This window comes from Physella acuta, unplaced genomic scaffold (assembly GCF_028476545.2).
Source record: "Physella acuta isolate Inbredline_101_S28 unplaced genomic scaffold, ASM2847654v3 ptg000850l, whole genome shotgun sequence".
NCBI classification, from domain to species: domain Eukaryota; kingdom Metazoa; phylum Mollusca; class Gastropoda; family Physidae; genus Physella; species Physella acuta.
Window position 1 is genome coordinate 81,046 of NW_026732367.1, and position 17,271 is coordinate 98,316.

The 17,271-nt window shown below is 39.0% G+C and overlaps 2 protein-coding genes across 3 annotated transcripts; both read left to right on the forward strand.

Annotated features, from left to right (window-relative positions):
* The first annotated feature begins 220 nt into the window (after positions 1–220).
* On the forward strand, positions 221–5,487 carry LOC131952075 (uncharacterized). 2 transcript variants are annotated; one of them, XM_059314571.1, is made up of 4 exons: positions 221–594; positions 4,576–4,707; positions 4,871–5,071; positions 5,218–5,487. In XM_059314571.1, exons 1-4 carry the CDS (start codon positions 429–431, stop codon positions 5,457–5,459), a joined length of 741 nt encoding a protein of 246 aa, XP_059170554.1. In that variant the 5' UTR covers positions 221–428; the 3' UTR covers positions 5,460–5,487. The 2 variants fall into 2 exon arrangements, with proteins under 2 accessions (XP_059170554.1, XP_059170553.1); XM_059314570.1 differs by lacking the exon at positions 221–594 and adding an exon at positions 1,704–2,500.
* Positions 5,488–9,601: 4,114 nt separating this feature from the next.
* Positions 9,602–13,269, forward strand: LOC131952079 (uncharacterized). The gene is made up of 4 exons (XM_059314575.1): positions 9,602–10,386; positions 11,786–11,990; positions 12,664–12,952; positions 13,145–13,269. Exons 1-4 carry the CDS (start codon positions 9,602–9,604, stop codon positions 13,267–13,269), a joined length of 1,404 nt encoding a protein of 467 aa, XP_059170558.1.
* Positions 13,270–17,271: the final 4,002 nt, after the last annotated feature.

Below are 17,271 nucleotides of genomic sequence, written 5' to 3' on the forward strand. Positions count from 1 at the left end.
CTGTTAGCATGTATGTTTGACATTGAAATAAAGAGACGGTGCAAGATTGTGAGATATTTACCTCACCAAAAATTTCAATTTGAATTTCAAAATGGTATCTCAAGATAAAAACAGGCATCGATAATTTCAGTGTGGACATAATTTTTAAAAATTATTTACTTAATCTCTGCATAATTGCTATTTTATTAATCGATCCAAAAATGTATACTTTAGGCAAACAAAGTCCCGCAACTCTTCCTTCTCATAACTCTGTGAGTGATGTCAAGAACCGACGAAAATACAGCGAGCCTGAGTTAGTTACCTCCCCTAAAGACCACAACACCGAACCGTACTATCGGGGACACCCCACAGAACAAGACCAGCCAACCAATCGCAAGTCACCGGATGTAAGGTTCAGCCAATCAGATCACAGATACCCTACTCACCCGATGAGCTCACACACCGGAAACACGAGTCCAGACACGCAGAAGGAGTACAAGGTCATCGAGGCGCAGGTGCTGGACAGACACCTGAAGGACCTTCACAACGAGGTCAAGGCTCTACATGATGACGTCACTGCGCTCTCAACAGCCAGGTCACTTAAGGCAGCTAACGGTGAGTACACAAACACTCACGCTTTAGAAATACCTTACTTGCTTTTTTCAACGCACACTTTTTTCACTGCTTTATTTTCTAGCTTGAAATTCTTGCATTTGGGTTGTGTGCACTTTTCCCCTTTCTATGTGAGCCAACAAACCAGAGGCGTAGCGAGGGGGGGGGGGGGGGGCGGGGGGTATATATGTCCTCGGGCGCCGACCCTAGGGGACGCCAGAATGGGTTGAAAAAAATTAAAAGCTCATTTTAGCTGCAGTTTTGCATTATAAATGTAAAAAATATATGGGGGTTGGGGCGCCAAATTAAAAGTTTGTCCCCGGGCGCCGGGAAGAGTCGCTACGCCTCTGCAGCAAACCTCTGTCTAATACACCTTCAACTCCAAACAGCTAAACTTTTGGTCTCTATTTGTGTGCCTGCCTATCTCTTTTATTAGATGTGAACGCTTGCAGTGATTTGAATTTTCAGAAAACAAAGAAGTATTTTTAAAAACTAAAAGCCACAAAAAACGTTTCAACTACATCGTCGTCAAAAAATCTGAAAAACTAAAACAGAAACGTTTCCATGTCAGTAGTTGAAGCTCGAGATATCTAAATTAGCTTTTTGTTTTTAATTTCCATAACACAATGTAATATATAATGTCTTGTTATTAATCATGGTTCTTTAGCTCTCATCAAATAAACAACATCTGTTTAAAATGTTTCCCGCGACTTAGCAAACTGTTTTTTATTGGCCCTAACAATAGAGATCTTCAAGTAGTTTCTGAGATTACTAGTTAGATTTAGCAAACGAATGAAAAATTCATCGTTTGCGTCGATTTCAGATAAAAGAAGAGCCAGCCAAGGGCGACAACTGGCAGGTTATACCAGTTCAAGGGGCAGTCCTCAGCTGTACGTCAATGAAGAACCCCTGGTCAATGTTCAGCGAGACAACAGGTCACCAGTGGGGTACCACGTCACCCACGACAGCAGTGACCCGTTACCAATTCCAAGGTCTTCCGTGTCGCCCGCTGGAGACAGTGGGATCCGAACCCCGGACCGCAGGACGCCGCTGCTCGATGGAGGCAGCAACTCTCTCCCCCGTAGAACTCACCGCAGCCACGACCCCTTGCCTAAAGACACGGATCACCTGCGTTACACACCTGAAGACTCACCCGAGTCTACCAGCATTGCAGATTCTAGTCGTTCACTTCACGATAATGGAAGAAATGATAGCCGAAAATTTCCGGAAAGAGAAAACGAAAGTAGTTCACTAAATTCTGGGAAGTTAGGAAGTGACAAAGTTAAAACTCCGACATTTAACAAAGAGGAAAATTTGTCAACACACACTAAAAGACCTAACAAAAGTGAAGACAATAAGCCAAGTTCCAAACCAGACAGAAGAAACCAAACATCCACACCTGAACTGAAGTTTACACCGCCGCCTTTACAAGAAACAAACAAGGGACAACACGAAAACAATTCACCGCGAAACAATCCATTGGAAACTATAAAACAAAAGGTCAAGGATGAAACATTAGGGCATTACGGCCTCGATACGCCTGCACAAAAACACGAAATTTCTAAAGATCGGAATCAAACGTCTAAAGACGAACATCATAAGGTGCCTACACAAGAACACGACATTTCTAAAGATCGGAATCAAATGTCTAAAGAGGAACATCAAAAGTTGCCTATACAAAAACATGAAGTTTCTAAAGATCGGAATCAAACGTCTAAAGAGGAACATCATAATGTGTCTACACAAAAACAACAAAAGTTCAAAACCAACTTCAGAGGCCAAGTCGGAGGTCCGTCTTCAGACTTTCAGATCTACCATCCCAGAAACTTTGACCCTTTGATCAATGAATTGCACGCCAAACTTAAAGCACTACAGGGGGAGGTGGCCGCACTCAAAGCTGAAAAATATGGTTGGTATCTTCACGTGATTACGTCCCTTTTCTCTCATTAGTTTCAGCTTTTGTTTCGGCACTTTTGTGTGTTTATTTGACATGCGCAATGGAAAGCATGCGCCATACTAGTTTTTTTTTTCGTTTTGTTTTTTCAATAATTGTTTAGTTGAGAACAGTGTGTTAATTTAACCAATTAACTTAGGTTGTGATTTCACATTTATTTGTCTAGGATTAAAATGAATCACCTTTTAGGACTAAATTTTATATTTTAAAAAGTATTCTATATTCAAATATCTTTTCGCTACGATTATTATTTTCTGATATGCAACACTTCGATTCCCGAACAATGTTATTCTAAACCTGGTCCATGCCCTACATACCCCATGTAAGCAACACTCATCCGACTCAAGTTTTCATAGAAATCATTTAGGAATTTTACAACTGACGATGGACTACTAATGGATGCTTGATCAAACGTTACCAACCCATTTATATCACTGCATTTCTTTTCAATATAAGCCGCTCTGTTAAAGTCAACCTCCTCATTACCCCAATTCAGCAACAATCCAGTCGTAAGTTTATTGGTCGCTAGGGACGCCGTACTGTAAAACCCTTTTGTGTGCCTAGCCTACAGTCAACTAAAACATAAAACTCGAGTTGAGTTTGGATCAAATAACTTTTGTATTGGGGGTTTCAAACTACAAACAGTTTAACTTTCCGCTAACACGTTTTATTGGTGAACCCATTACCTACCAATGTACAATACAACTTAAAGAACCACCAAGTTTGCTATGTCTAACAATTGCCTTCATATGGCTGAAAATTTAAAAGCATTAAGTTACATTTGAAAAACTAAATACGTGTACTGGTACTTATATTTAACTATATCTTGACTTAAAATGCCCAAATTAGTATTTTAGACAATCTTTTTAAAAAAAATAGTTTCCAAAAAAATAATAACTTTTCCAGATCATTTGAAATGTGTGCTCTATGTTATCCCAGAACGCGTGGGTCTTAAGTATCTTAAACACCGGGTGTTTTAATAGCACGTTTTAGTTGCTAGCCGATTACATATGATCTTAGTGAAGTGATACATCATTGAAAGGTCAAGCTTAGAGACCGCTCGAATCGTTGGGCAACACAGAAGCAGCATGCACTCTCATATCATATGGTCATCCTTTTAAAACTTGAGAGTTACAGCTACAGAATATCACTCTAGGCATCATGTGCAGTTTTCCCACTCGCCCACTTTATATCTTTGGAACAACTTATGCTCGTATTGAAACAATGAACGCTCGTATTGAAAAAAACGAATGCTCGATTTGAAACAACGAATGTTCGTATTGAAACAATGAACGCTCGTATTGAAAAAAACGAATGCTCGATTTGAAACAACGAACGCTCGTATTGAAATAACGAACGCTCGTATTGAAACAATGAACTCTCGTATCGAAACAACGAACGCTCGTATTGAAACAACGAATGCTCGTATTGAAACAACGAACGCTCGTATTGAAACAACGAACGCTCGTATTGAAACAACGAACGCTCGTATTGAAACAACGAACGCTCGTATTGGAACAACGAATGCCCGTACTGGAACAACAAACGCTCGTGTCTTGTCAACATCGATTCACAACTTGCTTGAGAGATTTTGCTTTTAGTATTGCAAGGCTAAAACACAACAACTAGTACTCTTCAATAATACCCACACAAACGTCCCATATTAACGCAGGGACACTCTATTTCAAGTACACTGGCACATTAACACAAACAAATTTAGTCATTTTTTTCAAATAATTTCTTTTTTTTTTAAATTTGTTAAATTGCTTTATATTATAGAAACTTTTATATCAAAAACACTAATTTTAAAATGATTTCTTCAAATCTCTTCAAGCTCTATCATGCAACTCTTTAAAAATAAATTATGGTATAGCAATCATTGGCACACAAAAACCAAGAAATAATTTATACCAAATTATGTTCCGGTTCAACAGAAACAGTAATTACTTAAAACAATAATGTGTGGCGTTTCATTGCATACAGCTCCAAGCATACATATTTAGCGAATTCTTATTTTTGCTTGCCCACAGACCCGGGGGTGACCTACATCAATCAACCAGACAGCCAGAAGGAGGCTCAGGCCCGGAAGCTGGAGAAGCAGCTGGATGACCTACATGCGCAGCTGAGAGCGCTGAGAGATGACGTCACAGATTTGAAGTCAGGTCAGTTTGATCGTGGACTAACAGAGTTTCTTTCAGGCATCTCTCCGGGCTCTTTCTTTTAATCTCTCATTTTCTTTATAAAACTAATTACAACGTAATCTAAAAACAAACAGCTCGCCATTTTTAATTTTTAAAAAATTAAACCTTTTACTTTGTGTTTCAGAAAACAACAAACGCCCCAACGCTGTAGGAGCCATAACTGAAACCCCGGGAAGTAAAGCAAAAGGTACCCCCCAGTACCTGTCCCCACAGCAGTACTCGTCCCCCGTCCCCCCTACCCGTCCCATCACACGGGGAGCTAACTCAGACAAGGAGAACCAACCCAATAGCAAGCCAGCGGAACAGTCAACACACAAACCAGAAGGTATGTAGAAAATTCTAGTTTAGGCTAGAACACTTTTTCCTTTAGCAAACCATATATATATATATATATATATATATATATATATATATATATATATATATATATATATATATATATATATATATATATACATAATTTTTCTCCAGGCCCGCGAGTGAGGTGGTCACGTGACGATACTGTCTACCCTATACCAAAGTCTGACGGAGGAAGAAAAGATTCCATCCGAGCCTTCACCCCCAACGGGACTCGCATCACCGAACCTTCCAGAATCCTGAGCCCGCCCGCCTACAACCCGCGCCGGGGGAGCAAAATTATGTCCCCCTTGACCATCTTCTCTGACCCCAGTTTACCCTGGCCTGAATCTGCCAGGGTGAAGGTCAAATCATAATTAGAATATTTAGATATTTAATTTATAAAAAAAATTTATTTATTTAATTTATTGTACTCATATCTTAAACCGGATTGGTTATATAATTGCTAAATAACTGTATTGATATGTAATAGCTTTTAAAGTAATTGTGTTCTCTCAAAATGTTTGTTACTTGCGGTGTATAACAAAAATAAATTGACACAATTGTTTAATATCATTAGAAGCTATCTATGGGCTTATATTCTAAATAAAAAAAATAGCTAAATTAAGCTGTTTAATCAGAATTACATAGCGCTGATAACTGTCATATGTGATAATTATGAGGAAACTGTCTCAATAATAAAACATTTGAAGCAAATACAAACACACACACACACACACACACATATATATATATGTATATATATATATATATATATATATATATATATATATATATATATATATATATATATATATATATATATATATATATATATATAGTTCACGATATATGTTTAGAGATACACCAATTACAAACATATCCATAAAAATAAATTGTATAGTGATCTTTGTTCCGAAATAAATTAAAAAGTTGTCTTTATTTTTACTTGATTTTTGTCGTTTATATAATTATTTCTTATTGTCTTGAAGTGCTAATAAAAGTCTTTAAAACATTGTAAAAGATCCCAGTCCTACCACATAAAAACTCACCATAAACCCCACCGTCTACCCAACAACAACAACTCACCATAAGCCACACCCACCATCCTACAACAACTCACCATAAGCCCCACCCACTAGCCAACAACAATTCACCATAAGCCACACCCACTTGCCAACAACAACTCACCATAAGCCACACCCACTTGCCAACAACAATTCACCATAAGCCACACCCACTTGCCAACAACAACTCACCATAAGCCACACCCACTTGCCAACAACAACTCACCATAAGCCACACCCACTTGCCAACAACACCTACTTTATACTAACAACTTAACAACCCCTCCATCCCCACCTCCTACACATACACGCGAGCTAGTACACGGGGTATGTTTACCTACACAGCCAATAGCTTTCCGGCATATCCAGTACACACTATTCAACACACGTTAACTGCCCCATTCACTTCACTAAAGTGATCACTCAGGCAATATAAAATACCCCCCCCCCCCCAAGTAAATAATTTCTCTTATCTTTCCGCTGAAGGCACAGGTAAGTGTAAGGTTACGAGTTCTCTTAGTATGAAAGGCACCAAAATCGAATATCGAAACGTTTACTTACAGCCCGGAAAGAAAATCAATACTGCGATAGAAGCAATCAAAGGCCGGTAACTCTGGTTGTTTTGTAAAGTGAGAGTTTCTTACAATACATGTGTGTATGCGTCAGTGTGTTGTGACATAGTGTGTGAATGAGAAAAACACATTACCATAGGATCTTTCTGTCATAGTGTAAGTAGTGTAAAGATATCATTCCATATTCCAATCACTTATTTAGCAATTGTACAGTTTTTAGATTCCAGTATATTTTTGCATTAATTAAACGTTTTTTCAAAGTAAATTTTGATATTACATTGTTTTATCGATTAGCCCTATTTAGTAAATTTATGATAGTTTACAACGTTTCCTAGTTTTAGAGTGTAAAATTTCCTATTAATTAATTCAAGTTCGCATTTTAAAAAATTGTGCATTTATAGAACAGAAAAATAACATTTCGACCGTTTTAGTTTTATACAACAGTGAACACGGATATTTTTTTAACCAAAGGGAAACTATTCCAAAAAATAAAATGCTGTATCTAGATTCTAGATTAACAACTAATTGTAAATGTGTCTTCGGTTTCAGCGCTACAAAAATGCCTGCGTGTGTGTGGAGTGTAGGAGATATGGGGAAAGGGGGGGGGGAGGAGAAGTTTTAAAAAAAAATCGATTTATATTACCCGTTTGTCGTTATTGCTCTTTTACATTGTATTTTAATTATATATCGTTTGTTAATCTCCACCCATGTTTTCTTTCTATGGATACCAAACCTTGACACAACTAACGAGCTTTACTATTTTCATTCTAAATATATTTCACAAGTCAGTTGTGATATTTTACCGGCTTGAGGCCCGACTACTAACCTAATCATTCTACGATTAACTTCATTTATATTTTAGCAGTCCAGCTATCTGTTCGTAGCAACTATAATGATACCTGAACCTTAGGTCCAGCTGTACAGCTTGTTATAACTTCCTGCTGTCTAGCTGTACTGTACAGTTACATCTTCCTGCTGTAGCCAACAGCCCCACCATGAGCAGCAGGCCACGTCTCCCAGTGCCAGAAATCGTCGTCCGTGAGGGCACGTTCGATAACTCTTCCATCCCATTACCGACACGTTCAGCAACTCCTGATGTGTCCATGGTCCGTGAAAAACTGGACTTGACGTCATTTGACACGACATTCGGACCGTACTCCTACATGAGAAGCTACACGTGAGTACATGCACGTTTGACACGATATTCGGACCTTACTCCTACATGAGAAGTTACACGTGAGTACATACACGTTTGACACGACATTCGGACCCTACTCCTACATGAGAAGTTACACGTGAGTACATGCACGTTTGACACGACATTAGGACCTTACACCTACATGAGAAGTTACACGTGAGTACATGCACGTTTGACACGACATTAGGACCTTACTCCTACATGAGAAGTTACACGTGAGTACATGCACGTTTGACACGACATTCGGACCTTACTCCTACATGAGAAGTTACACGTGAGTACATGCACGTTTAACACGATATTCGGACCCTACTCCTACATGAGAAGTTACACGTGAGTACATACACGTTTGGGTGACAACATTTTTTTTGTAAAGATTTATAAATTTTTTTTTACTAATTAAAGTGCATAAAAAATTTCTCTTAGAACCATACGGGTCATGGCATAGGTGAATAAGAGCTCACCTGATTCAGTGACCTCACCATATGAAGAGATAGTGTAGTCAGCTGCACGCCAATCCGCCTTTACTTTTCCTAACGTATGTTAAGTACCCATCAAAGCGAGGTGAACTTAGGGACGTCCAACGGACTCAAGCACGGGATCAAGCACGGGATCCGAACTCGAGACTTTCGGCTTAGCGGTCGTACGCTATTTATTGATGATAAATTATGTGATTTTGTAAAGTTCCCTTTTGAAACATAACGGTCCATAGGGAAAGTGAAGTAGAGTGCCCCTGTTTTTGTAAACTTCTAATGAAAGGATAGTGTGGTCAGCTTTGTGCTATTGACGCCGTCCAAAACCTACCTAAACTCAAGACCTGTCCTAAGCCTAAGTCCCAATCCTCTCCATGACGCCAACCCTAATTTAGAACCGAATTTCAAGCATTATCCCAAATTAAAACCCGAAATATAACGACGTTACGGGTAGAAAAGTATTTGATATGTTCTATTTTACCTTGCTCGAGTGTTTATAAGAATATAATTTTACTTTTAAACTTTATAGCCTTCCTACCCTACTGTGTCTAGTGTTTTAGTATATGCGAGCAGTACCTAAACTCAAACATAAAATATCCTTACCATTCGTATGTAATAATGTGAAATATTAAAATATATTTGTTTTTATTCTAGTCACAAAGATGATCATGTTTCTGAAACAAATGAACCGGAGACAGATACAGGACACCTTACTCCTGTTAACGAAAACCACACGTCTGGGGTTTCAAAACATCCAGCAACTGCTTTGGAGGAAAATAAAGAAGAGACCAATAAAAGACAACACACCCCAGATGAAGACCAGAAGTCTGAATCTCCTGCTATGAGGGGTGGTGATACAGACACAAGACAAGACAGTCCTGTCTTTGACAGAGATGAACTAGCTAACACGACTAGAAAACCCACGCCTGTTGGTGAAGAAGTCGAGCCTAAGAACACCAGACGATCCACACCTGAAGTCATCAAACCTGAGAACACAACTAGACAAGCCACGCCTGACAATTACCACACAACACAAACACCAGCAGAACATCATGGGATTGACGGTAAATGAGCTGACTTATAGGTTTTACTAAAACATATATTCCTCCTTAATCATTATTTCTGATAACTTAATGAATTAGTCCGAAAACACCAAATAAAATACAATTGTATGTTCATTATATGTTCTTTACACATTTTCCATACTGTATGGTGTTAGCTATAAGAAAACTTGTATTGTATAATTTAGGTGACGATAACTATTACCACGCAGAAGAGAAAAATTCCTCAAAGCCCACATCACCGGTCAGCAAGACACGGCGCCTCTCACAAACTTCGGGAATTTCCGCAGCGTCCAGGAACTCCCAACGCAAGTCGTCATTGAACAGGCGTCTCTCACAAACATCGGGGATTTCCGCAGTCTCAAAACACTCCAAGTCATCCTTGAGCAAAACACCCGGAAGTTTCCTAAACCACGCCCTCTACCAGGACAGCTTCAACACAGAACAACCACCATCGAACCCCATCCCCAGAAGTCGTCTAGATAACGGGCTCAAATCTAAAACACCTAAAAGCAAACTCTCCACGCATGCGCACCACAAAAAAAACAGCACCAGACGCATGTCTAAGACCGCGCCTCTGCTGAACACGACCTCCTACTACCACGGGGACTTCATCGACGAGAACCTGCTGATCTCGGCCACCAAGCTCGACAGCACCCTCATCCGGTTGTTCTCACAGACGCGAGACAAACACAACGACCTTGAGAACCGTGCGTCAGACGACAAGCTCATCCCTTACCTGAACTACCTGGAGTCAGACCTGATCAGCATGGACGCCGTCCTGTGGCGCGTCCACCCGATGGAGGCGGCCCACAAGGAGACGCTGGAGCAAGAGTTGCCGTTCATTGAGGGCAACATACAGCCAAGGGAGGTCATCCGAGATTTGTATCAAGATGAGATTCTAACTCATATGGACTTTACACAATTTACAAGGTGAGATTTGTATCAAGATGAGATTCTAACTCACATGGACTTTACACAATTTACAAGGTGAGATTTGTATCAAGACGAGATTCTAACTCACATGGACTTTACACAATTCACAAGGTGAGATTTGTATCAAGATGAGATTCTAACTCACATGGACTTTACACAATTCACAAGGTGAGATTTGTATCAAGATGAGATTCTAACTCATATGGACTTTACACAATTTACAAGGTGAGATTTGTATCAAGATGAGATTCTAACTCACATGGACTTTACACAATTTACAAGGTGAGATTTGTATCAAGACGAGATTCTAACTCACATGGACTTTACACAATTCACAAGGTGAGATTTGTATCAAGATGAGATTCTAACTCACATGGACTTTACACAATTCACAAGGTGAGATTTGTATCAAGATGAGATTCTAACTCATATGGACTTTACACAATTTACAAGGTGAGATTTGTATCAAGATGAGATTCTAACTCACATGGACTTTACACAATTCACAAGGTGAGATTTGTATCAAGATGAGATTCTAACTCATATGGACTTTACACAATTTACAAGGTGAGATTTGTATCAAGACGAGATTCTAACTCACATGGACTTTACACAATTCACAAGGTGAGATTTGTATCAAGATGAGATTCTAACTCACATGGACTTTACACAATTCACAAGGTGAGATTTGTATCAAGATGAGATTCTAACTCATATGGACTTTACACAATTTACAAGGTGAGATTTGTATCAAGATGAGATTCTAACTCACATGGACTTTACACAATTCACAAGGTGAGATTTGTATCAAGATGAGATTCTAACTCACATGGACTTTACACAATTTACAAGGTAGCCCCATTCCCCACGCCCTCCCGCTCTATCGGTGTTAACATGTTACTGGCTGTTTAAAAATCAATAGTTTCCATACGCAAAGTCCTAAAGCTTTAAAAAACGAATCAACCATTTTTATGAATCAATCAGTTATACTTTTTTAGGTTATGTTCAATCTTGTTCAATACATAATCCATGTTATTAATATACCTTATGAAAACAATGGCTACAGGATATTACCCCCCCCCCCCCGCAGCAATTACCCCCCGGGGAGTAATTGGTGGGGGGTTAGTGCCCTGTTCCCGAAAACAATATATTATTTTTACTGGCTAACTTAATACGTCTTCGAAATGACGGCAAACGACCACTTAGAAGAATATTGCTACAGTCTTTTCAGTTCTTTAATCATTATGAAGTTTTCCACTTTCTCTAATTGTTGCTGTTGCTGTAAGTCTGTCAACATAGTGACTGTTATCTTTGTTAGCTCTATCCCCCTAAGTAGTTTTAATATAATTTAATTAAGCAATTAATTAACATTTAAATGAATCCTTATTTTAATTAGAACTGAAGGTCAAGGTGAGCGAGCGGTCAACAGACTGCTGGTGAAGACACTCCAGAGACGTGGGGACAAGGCCTACCCAGCCTTTGTTGGGGTGCTGAAGAAACTCGACTACACGCACGTCTGTGATAGGCTCAGGGACACGGAGGCCGTCATCAGACAGGGCATGAAGGACGACGGTTCGGATCTCGCCCGGAGGATGGAAGAGGTTCATTTTTTGTTTTTTATTTGACTTAATGACATGACAAATTATATCTTGTCCAGATTTTTTTAAAACTCAGTACACCAGACAGGATGTGAGACATCTCAACAGGTGGTCTCTTGTAGTCCTGGTCTAGCTGATGCTGTATTTTTTCTTATGCTTCGTTTTGTTTTGACTTTTATAACCAAGTGAAAAAAATTGAATGCTGGGGTGTTTGTTGGGGTGCGAGGGAGTGGTATGGGTCAAGTTTTATTTGTTGTTGTTGTTTACTTCTTGTGGTATGGGGAAAGTACGAGAGGGGGTGGGGGGAGGGCATAATTTCTCAAACTGGTAGATAAATAACTCATGGTACACATCCTACTAACGGCGTGGTCGAGTGTTAGAGTGCTCATGTTACCGACGTCTAGTGTTTGGGTTACCGCCCGCTAGGTGTATACATCTGTGAATTCCAGAGATATAAAAAACTCATCAGTGTAAATTCATCTGTCCTATATTTGGTCAGAAGGGATAGGTTCTTTTCTCTTTTCTGTACAATTACATGTAACAAACATCGGTTTTATTAATGTGCTATAGTAGCATGCCTGAATTATACATTTCCATAAAAGTAAATAATTGTAAAGAGCTTTTAAAAAAATAATTCTAGAAACGACAAAATGTGTGTTTATTAATTTTTCTACAGGAAAATCTACGCCATCTCCACCGCCAGATGGCGCCCAACACACCTTTCACCGTCATCAACACACCTGGTTATGACAGCGACACGGATGAAACCCATCGGCCCCAGGCCTACACCCCCCAGACAGTCCCGGCCACCACAGAACTGGCCGTCGACCAGACGCAGCTGGACAGTCACGTGATGGACTCCAAGGTCCTCGAGCAGCATCTGCGTGACCTGAGCGCCGAGCTGCAGGCCCTGCAACATGACGTCAGTGCACTGCGGACCCTGCAGGAGTCAAGGACAAGTGAAGGTAAACTTGACCCTAGCAAAACCGTTGGAAACCGACCTTTGTCATTGGTTAAGAAGGAAGTGATGTATATATATATATATATATATATATATATATATATATATATATATATATATATATATATATATATATATATATATATATATATATATATCTGTTGATTCTAAATATTGTTTATTGGTTTACTTGAAGACCTGACTCTAAAAGTTGACGCTGACCTAGATTCTCAGACGCCGGAAGTTGAAACCCCAGAAGCCAATATTACGGTGGATGAGAAATCAAAATCACAAAAAAGTGGATCATGTTCGATTTTATGATTGGAATCAATCAATTAATTAAATAATTAAACTTTTCTGTTGTGTTTTTTTCATTGTTAGAAAATATTAGATTTTATTAGCGTTAAACATATCAAATTTATACGTTTATGTATATCTTTTTTTTTTTAAATTATTTACTTTTACTAAAAATGTCATTGATAAAAAATGTCATCTAAATATTCTTGAAAAGTTGTTTTTTAAAATCAACAGTTTTGTTTTTCATAGTATAAATTACGTACGGTACTTATAAAGGAGTAAAGGATGGGAGCCTTGTCATTGAAGTCATATTTTAATATGATTTTTCCATAAGGCTTGAGCCTAAGGCAATTGCCTAATTCAATAAACAAGAAGAATTAGTACTGGTGACTCGTAAATTTTTTTCCCGGAATCACTAAAAAATTGTCCCGCTGTCGCTAGAATTTTTAACCTTTGACATCCCCTCACACACACCCCATTGTCACAAAACTCAGATACATTACTGAAAACTTAAGGCTTTCTTAAAGGGATATAACCGCAATAAGTATATTACGTTTGTAATATAAATGAAGTTGTCTCGCTTTTCAAGCCCCCCCCCCCCCCCCGCCCCATGAAACACTATGATGTTGAATGTTTTGGGTTTTATATTAATGTCACATGCAAAGGTGTGTGGTGTGTATTTGTATGTGTGTTTGTGTGTGCGTGCGTGCGTGCGTGGACCTCGGTAGCTGATGAGGGTCTGTTCAGAAAGTGTGACGTCGTACTTACGAATTTGAAAATTTTGAAACCTAAAGCCTTGCAGTTATTTGGTAAACTATAGTAAAAATTAGTCAACATAACTGATTTCGACCCATCAAAATGAATACTCTTTGCAAGAAAAAAAAATCTATGGTTTAAACAACACAGTTGCTATTTATTGGGAAGAGGGGGTATGAGTATAAAATGTGACGTCGTTTTGAACAAGTTGGCAACATATGGTGACGATTTTAAAATGATCGGGGGAGTTATACTGCCATCGCCAGCCTATAGATTATACTAATAATATGATAATCATATGCATGCAATCCATCTCCGGATAGAGCACTTGGTATTTTAGTTAATTACTGATGAGTAAATGTGAGTAATAATTTGTACATTTGATTACAATGTGGCACGAATTATAATAATTATCTTTAGATATTTTCATTAGATAGTAATGACTTTGTGAGTTTCCCTGTGAATTATTTCAGAGTATATTTCATGCGTTTGATTGAGTATGCTTGGTAATAGTTTACATACAAATACACAGACAACCACATAGACACACAGACAAAGACACACACACAACCACATGCACATATACACTCAACTATCGCATATTTCCTCATATAACACGCACACATACAGACAAATACAAATATGTTTGATTTAGGGACATCAAATGACTTCATACTCTGGAGGCAAAATGGGGACTTGACTGGAGAGGGGGAGCGAGTGGGAAAAGAAAACGTGACGTCAGACATTTTAAATTGTGGTTGTTTTTTTTAAAACTAATTACAGTAGCCATTTCTGTGTCATATATATTTAAATAGTGAAAAAGGTCAATATAAACACGAAAAAAGCCTTGTTTTCGTCTAAATAAAATCTAACGGATCGTATATAAATGATATAACACTTTTCATACAAAAACGTCTTTGGCTGGTAAGGTAAACTGGGTTTATAGTGTTGGTGGCGGTAGCAGAGGAAGTGGAGTGGTATATCAACCATTCATGTGTGGGTCATTCACACATTGATGTAGTTCATCCATTCATCTGTGGGTCATTCACACATCGATGTAGTTCATCTATTCATCTGTGGGTCATTCACACATTGATGTAGTTCATCCATTCATCTGTGGGTCATTCACGCATTGATGTAGTTCATCCATTCATCTGTGGGTCATTCACACATCGATGTAGTTCATCCATTCATCTGTGGATCATTCACACATTGATGTAGTTCATCCATTCATCTATAGGTCATTCACACATTGATGTAGTTCATCCATTCATCTGTGGGTCATTCACACATTGATGTAGTTCATCCATTCATCTGTAGGTCATTCACACATTGATGTAGTTCATCCATTCATCTGTCGGTCATTCACACACTGATGTAGTTCATCCATTCATCTGTGGGTCATTCACACATTGATGTAGTTCTTCCATTCATCTATAGGTCATTCACACATTGATGTAGTTCATCCATTCATCTGTGGGTCATTCACGCATTGATGTAGTTCATCCATTCATCTGTGGGTCATTCACACATCGATGTAGTTCATCCATTCATCTGTGGATCATTCACACATTGATGTAGTTCATCCATTCATCTATAGGTCATTCACACATTGATGTAGTTCATCCATTCATCTGTGGGTCATTCACACATTGATGTAGTTCATCCATTCATCTGTAGGTCATTCACACATTGATGTAGTTCATCCATTCATCTGTCGGTCATTCACACACTGATGTAGTTCATCCATTCATCTGTGGGTCATTCACACATCGATGTAGTTCATCCATTCATCTCTCGGTCATTCACACATTGATGTAGTTCATCCATTCATCTGTGGGTCATTCACACATCGATGTAGTTCATCCATTCATCTGTGGGTCATTCACACATCGATGTAGTTCATCCATTCATCTCTCGGTCATTCACTCAACAATGATGCGGACCGCATCGGGTGACACCATTTAGGGGGGGGGGGTGACACCAAGGCAAAAAAATAGAAAAATATAGAGAGAAAAATGATAATTAAACTTAATTAAGTGATTAATTCGAGTGTTAAAAAGTCTTTTAAGAGCAAATTTGACAAATCCAGAAAAAGATGAAAGGGGAGGAGGGGGTGCAAATCAAAAGTTTGAGGGGGTGGAGTGCAAATCGAAAATTGAAAGTTTGTCCCCGGGCGCCGGGAAGGGTCGCTACGCCTCTGGGGGGTGACACGATTAAGTGCCGCACCGGGTGACACCCGACCTCGCTACGCCACTGGCTAAGGGCAAAGTCCAACTGAAAAACTCGACCAAAGAGTGAAAACAATGTAAAGATGCAAGACAAGCTATTCCTGTATTTAGTTTGATAACAAGGCAGGTCAATTACATAATAATATGCAGATCATATTGTTGAGTCATCGGAGCGGTTCCCAAAAAAAATGCCCATTGTTCCATTGTCGTCTTTTAGTTTCGGATGTTTTCGTTTCAATGTTTTTTTTCTAGTCATCCACCATGGCTTGACGCATCGTAGCTGGGATGTTATTGTCGCGGTCTAGGTCCGGGAAATTATTAAGTAATTTGAATAACGGGCTTGGCACAAATGAGGTCGCGATGTTGCTTTGTTTTATACCCCCCCCCCCCCTCTTAATATACTCATCCACACGCATTGTCACAAAATTCAGACCTTAAATGACATTAAAGTAAAACTATCAACCCCCCCCCCCCCCCCCACCCCTCCTGAGCTCACTGCATACCGTCACAGATACCCGACCCCTCCCCAAAGTGTGACGTCTTTAACTTACTTTCTAAAAAAAACCTTTCGTTCAAGACGTAGATCTAGATGTGGAGTGGCGTGTCTGATGGCGATACATCCATGAATAGACATCTAAAGCTTTGTTTGAACGGCGCATAACCTATTTCCTTATCAGTCAAAAAGACAGTAAATATATAAATCAAGTTCAAGGCCTTTTATTACCTGGGACATTCTCGTGTGAACTCTGGCCTATTAATTAACAACGGGACAACGTTAATTCAGAAATTGAAAAAAATAAAAAAATAAAAACTAGCAAAAGCAGCACTCCTATAAGAGAACTTTTTCTTATCTTAAAATTACAACAGCCTTATATATTAAAACATTAGGTGGATGGGCTGTACACTACAGTAGTAAATTAGATCGGTGGCCTCTTTTTAGTACAACGGTTCTTAGACTGGTGCCAGAGACCCGCGCACTGTTTATGTCCTTTTTTTAAATAAGGGTACATCCAGAAACGAGTTCACGCCTTTTTAACAC

Coding starts and splice junctions, on each gene's coding strand:
- LOC131952075 (XM_059314570.1), top strand. CDS start 2,236: ATGTCTAAAGAGGAACATCAAAAGTTGCCTATACAAAAACATGAAGTT. Junction 4,708..4,870: donor CGTCACAGATTTGAAGTCAG/GTCAGTTTGATC, acceptor TTTGTGTTTCAG/AAAACAACAAACGCCCCAAC. Junction 5,072..5,217: donor GTCAACACACAAACCAGAAG/GTATGTAGAAAA, acceptor ATTTTTCTCCAG/GCCCGCGAGTGAGGTGGTCA.
- LOC131952079 (XM_059314575.1), top strand. CDS start 9,602: ATGGTGTTAGCTATAAGAAAACTTGTATTGTATAATTTAGGTGACGAT. Junction 10,387..11,785: donor GACTTTACACAATTTACAAG/GTGAGATTTGTA, acceptor TATTTTAATTAG/AACTGAAGGTCAAGGTGAGC. Junction 12,953..13,144: donor GGAGTCAAGGACAAGTGAAG/GTAAACTTGACC, acceptor GTTTACTTGAAG/ACCTGACTCTAAAAGTTGAC.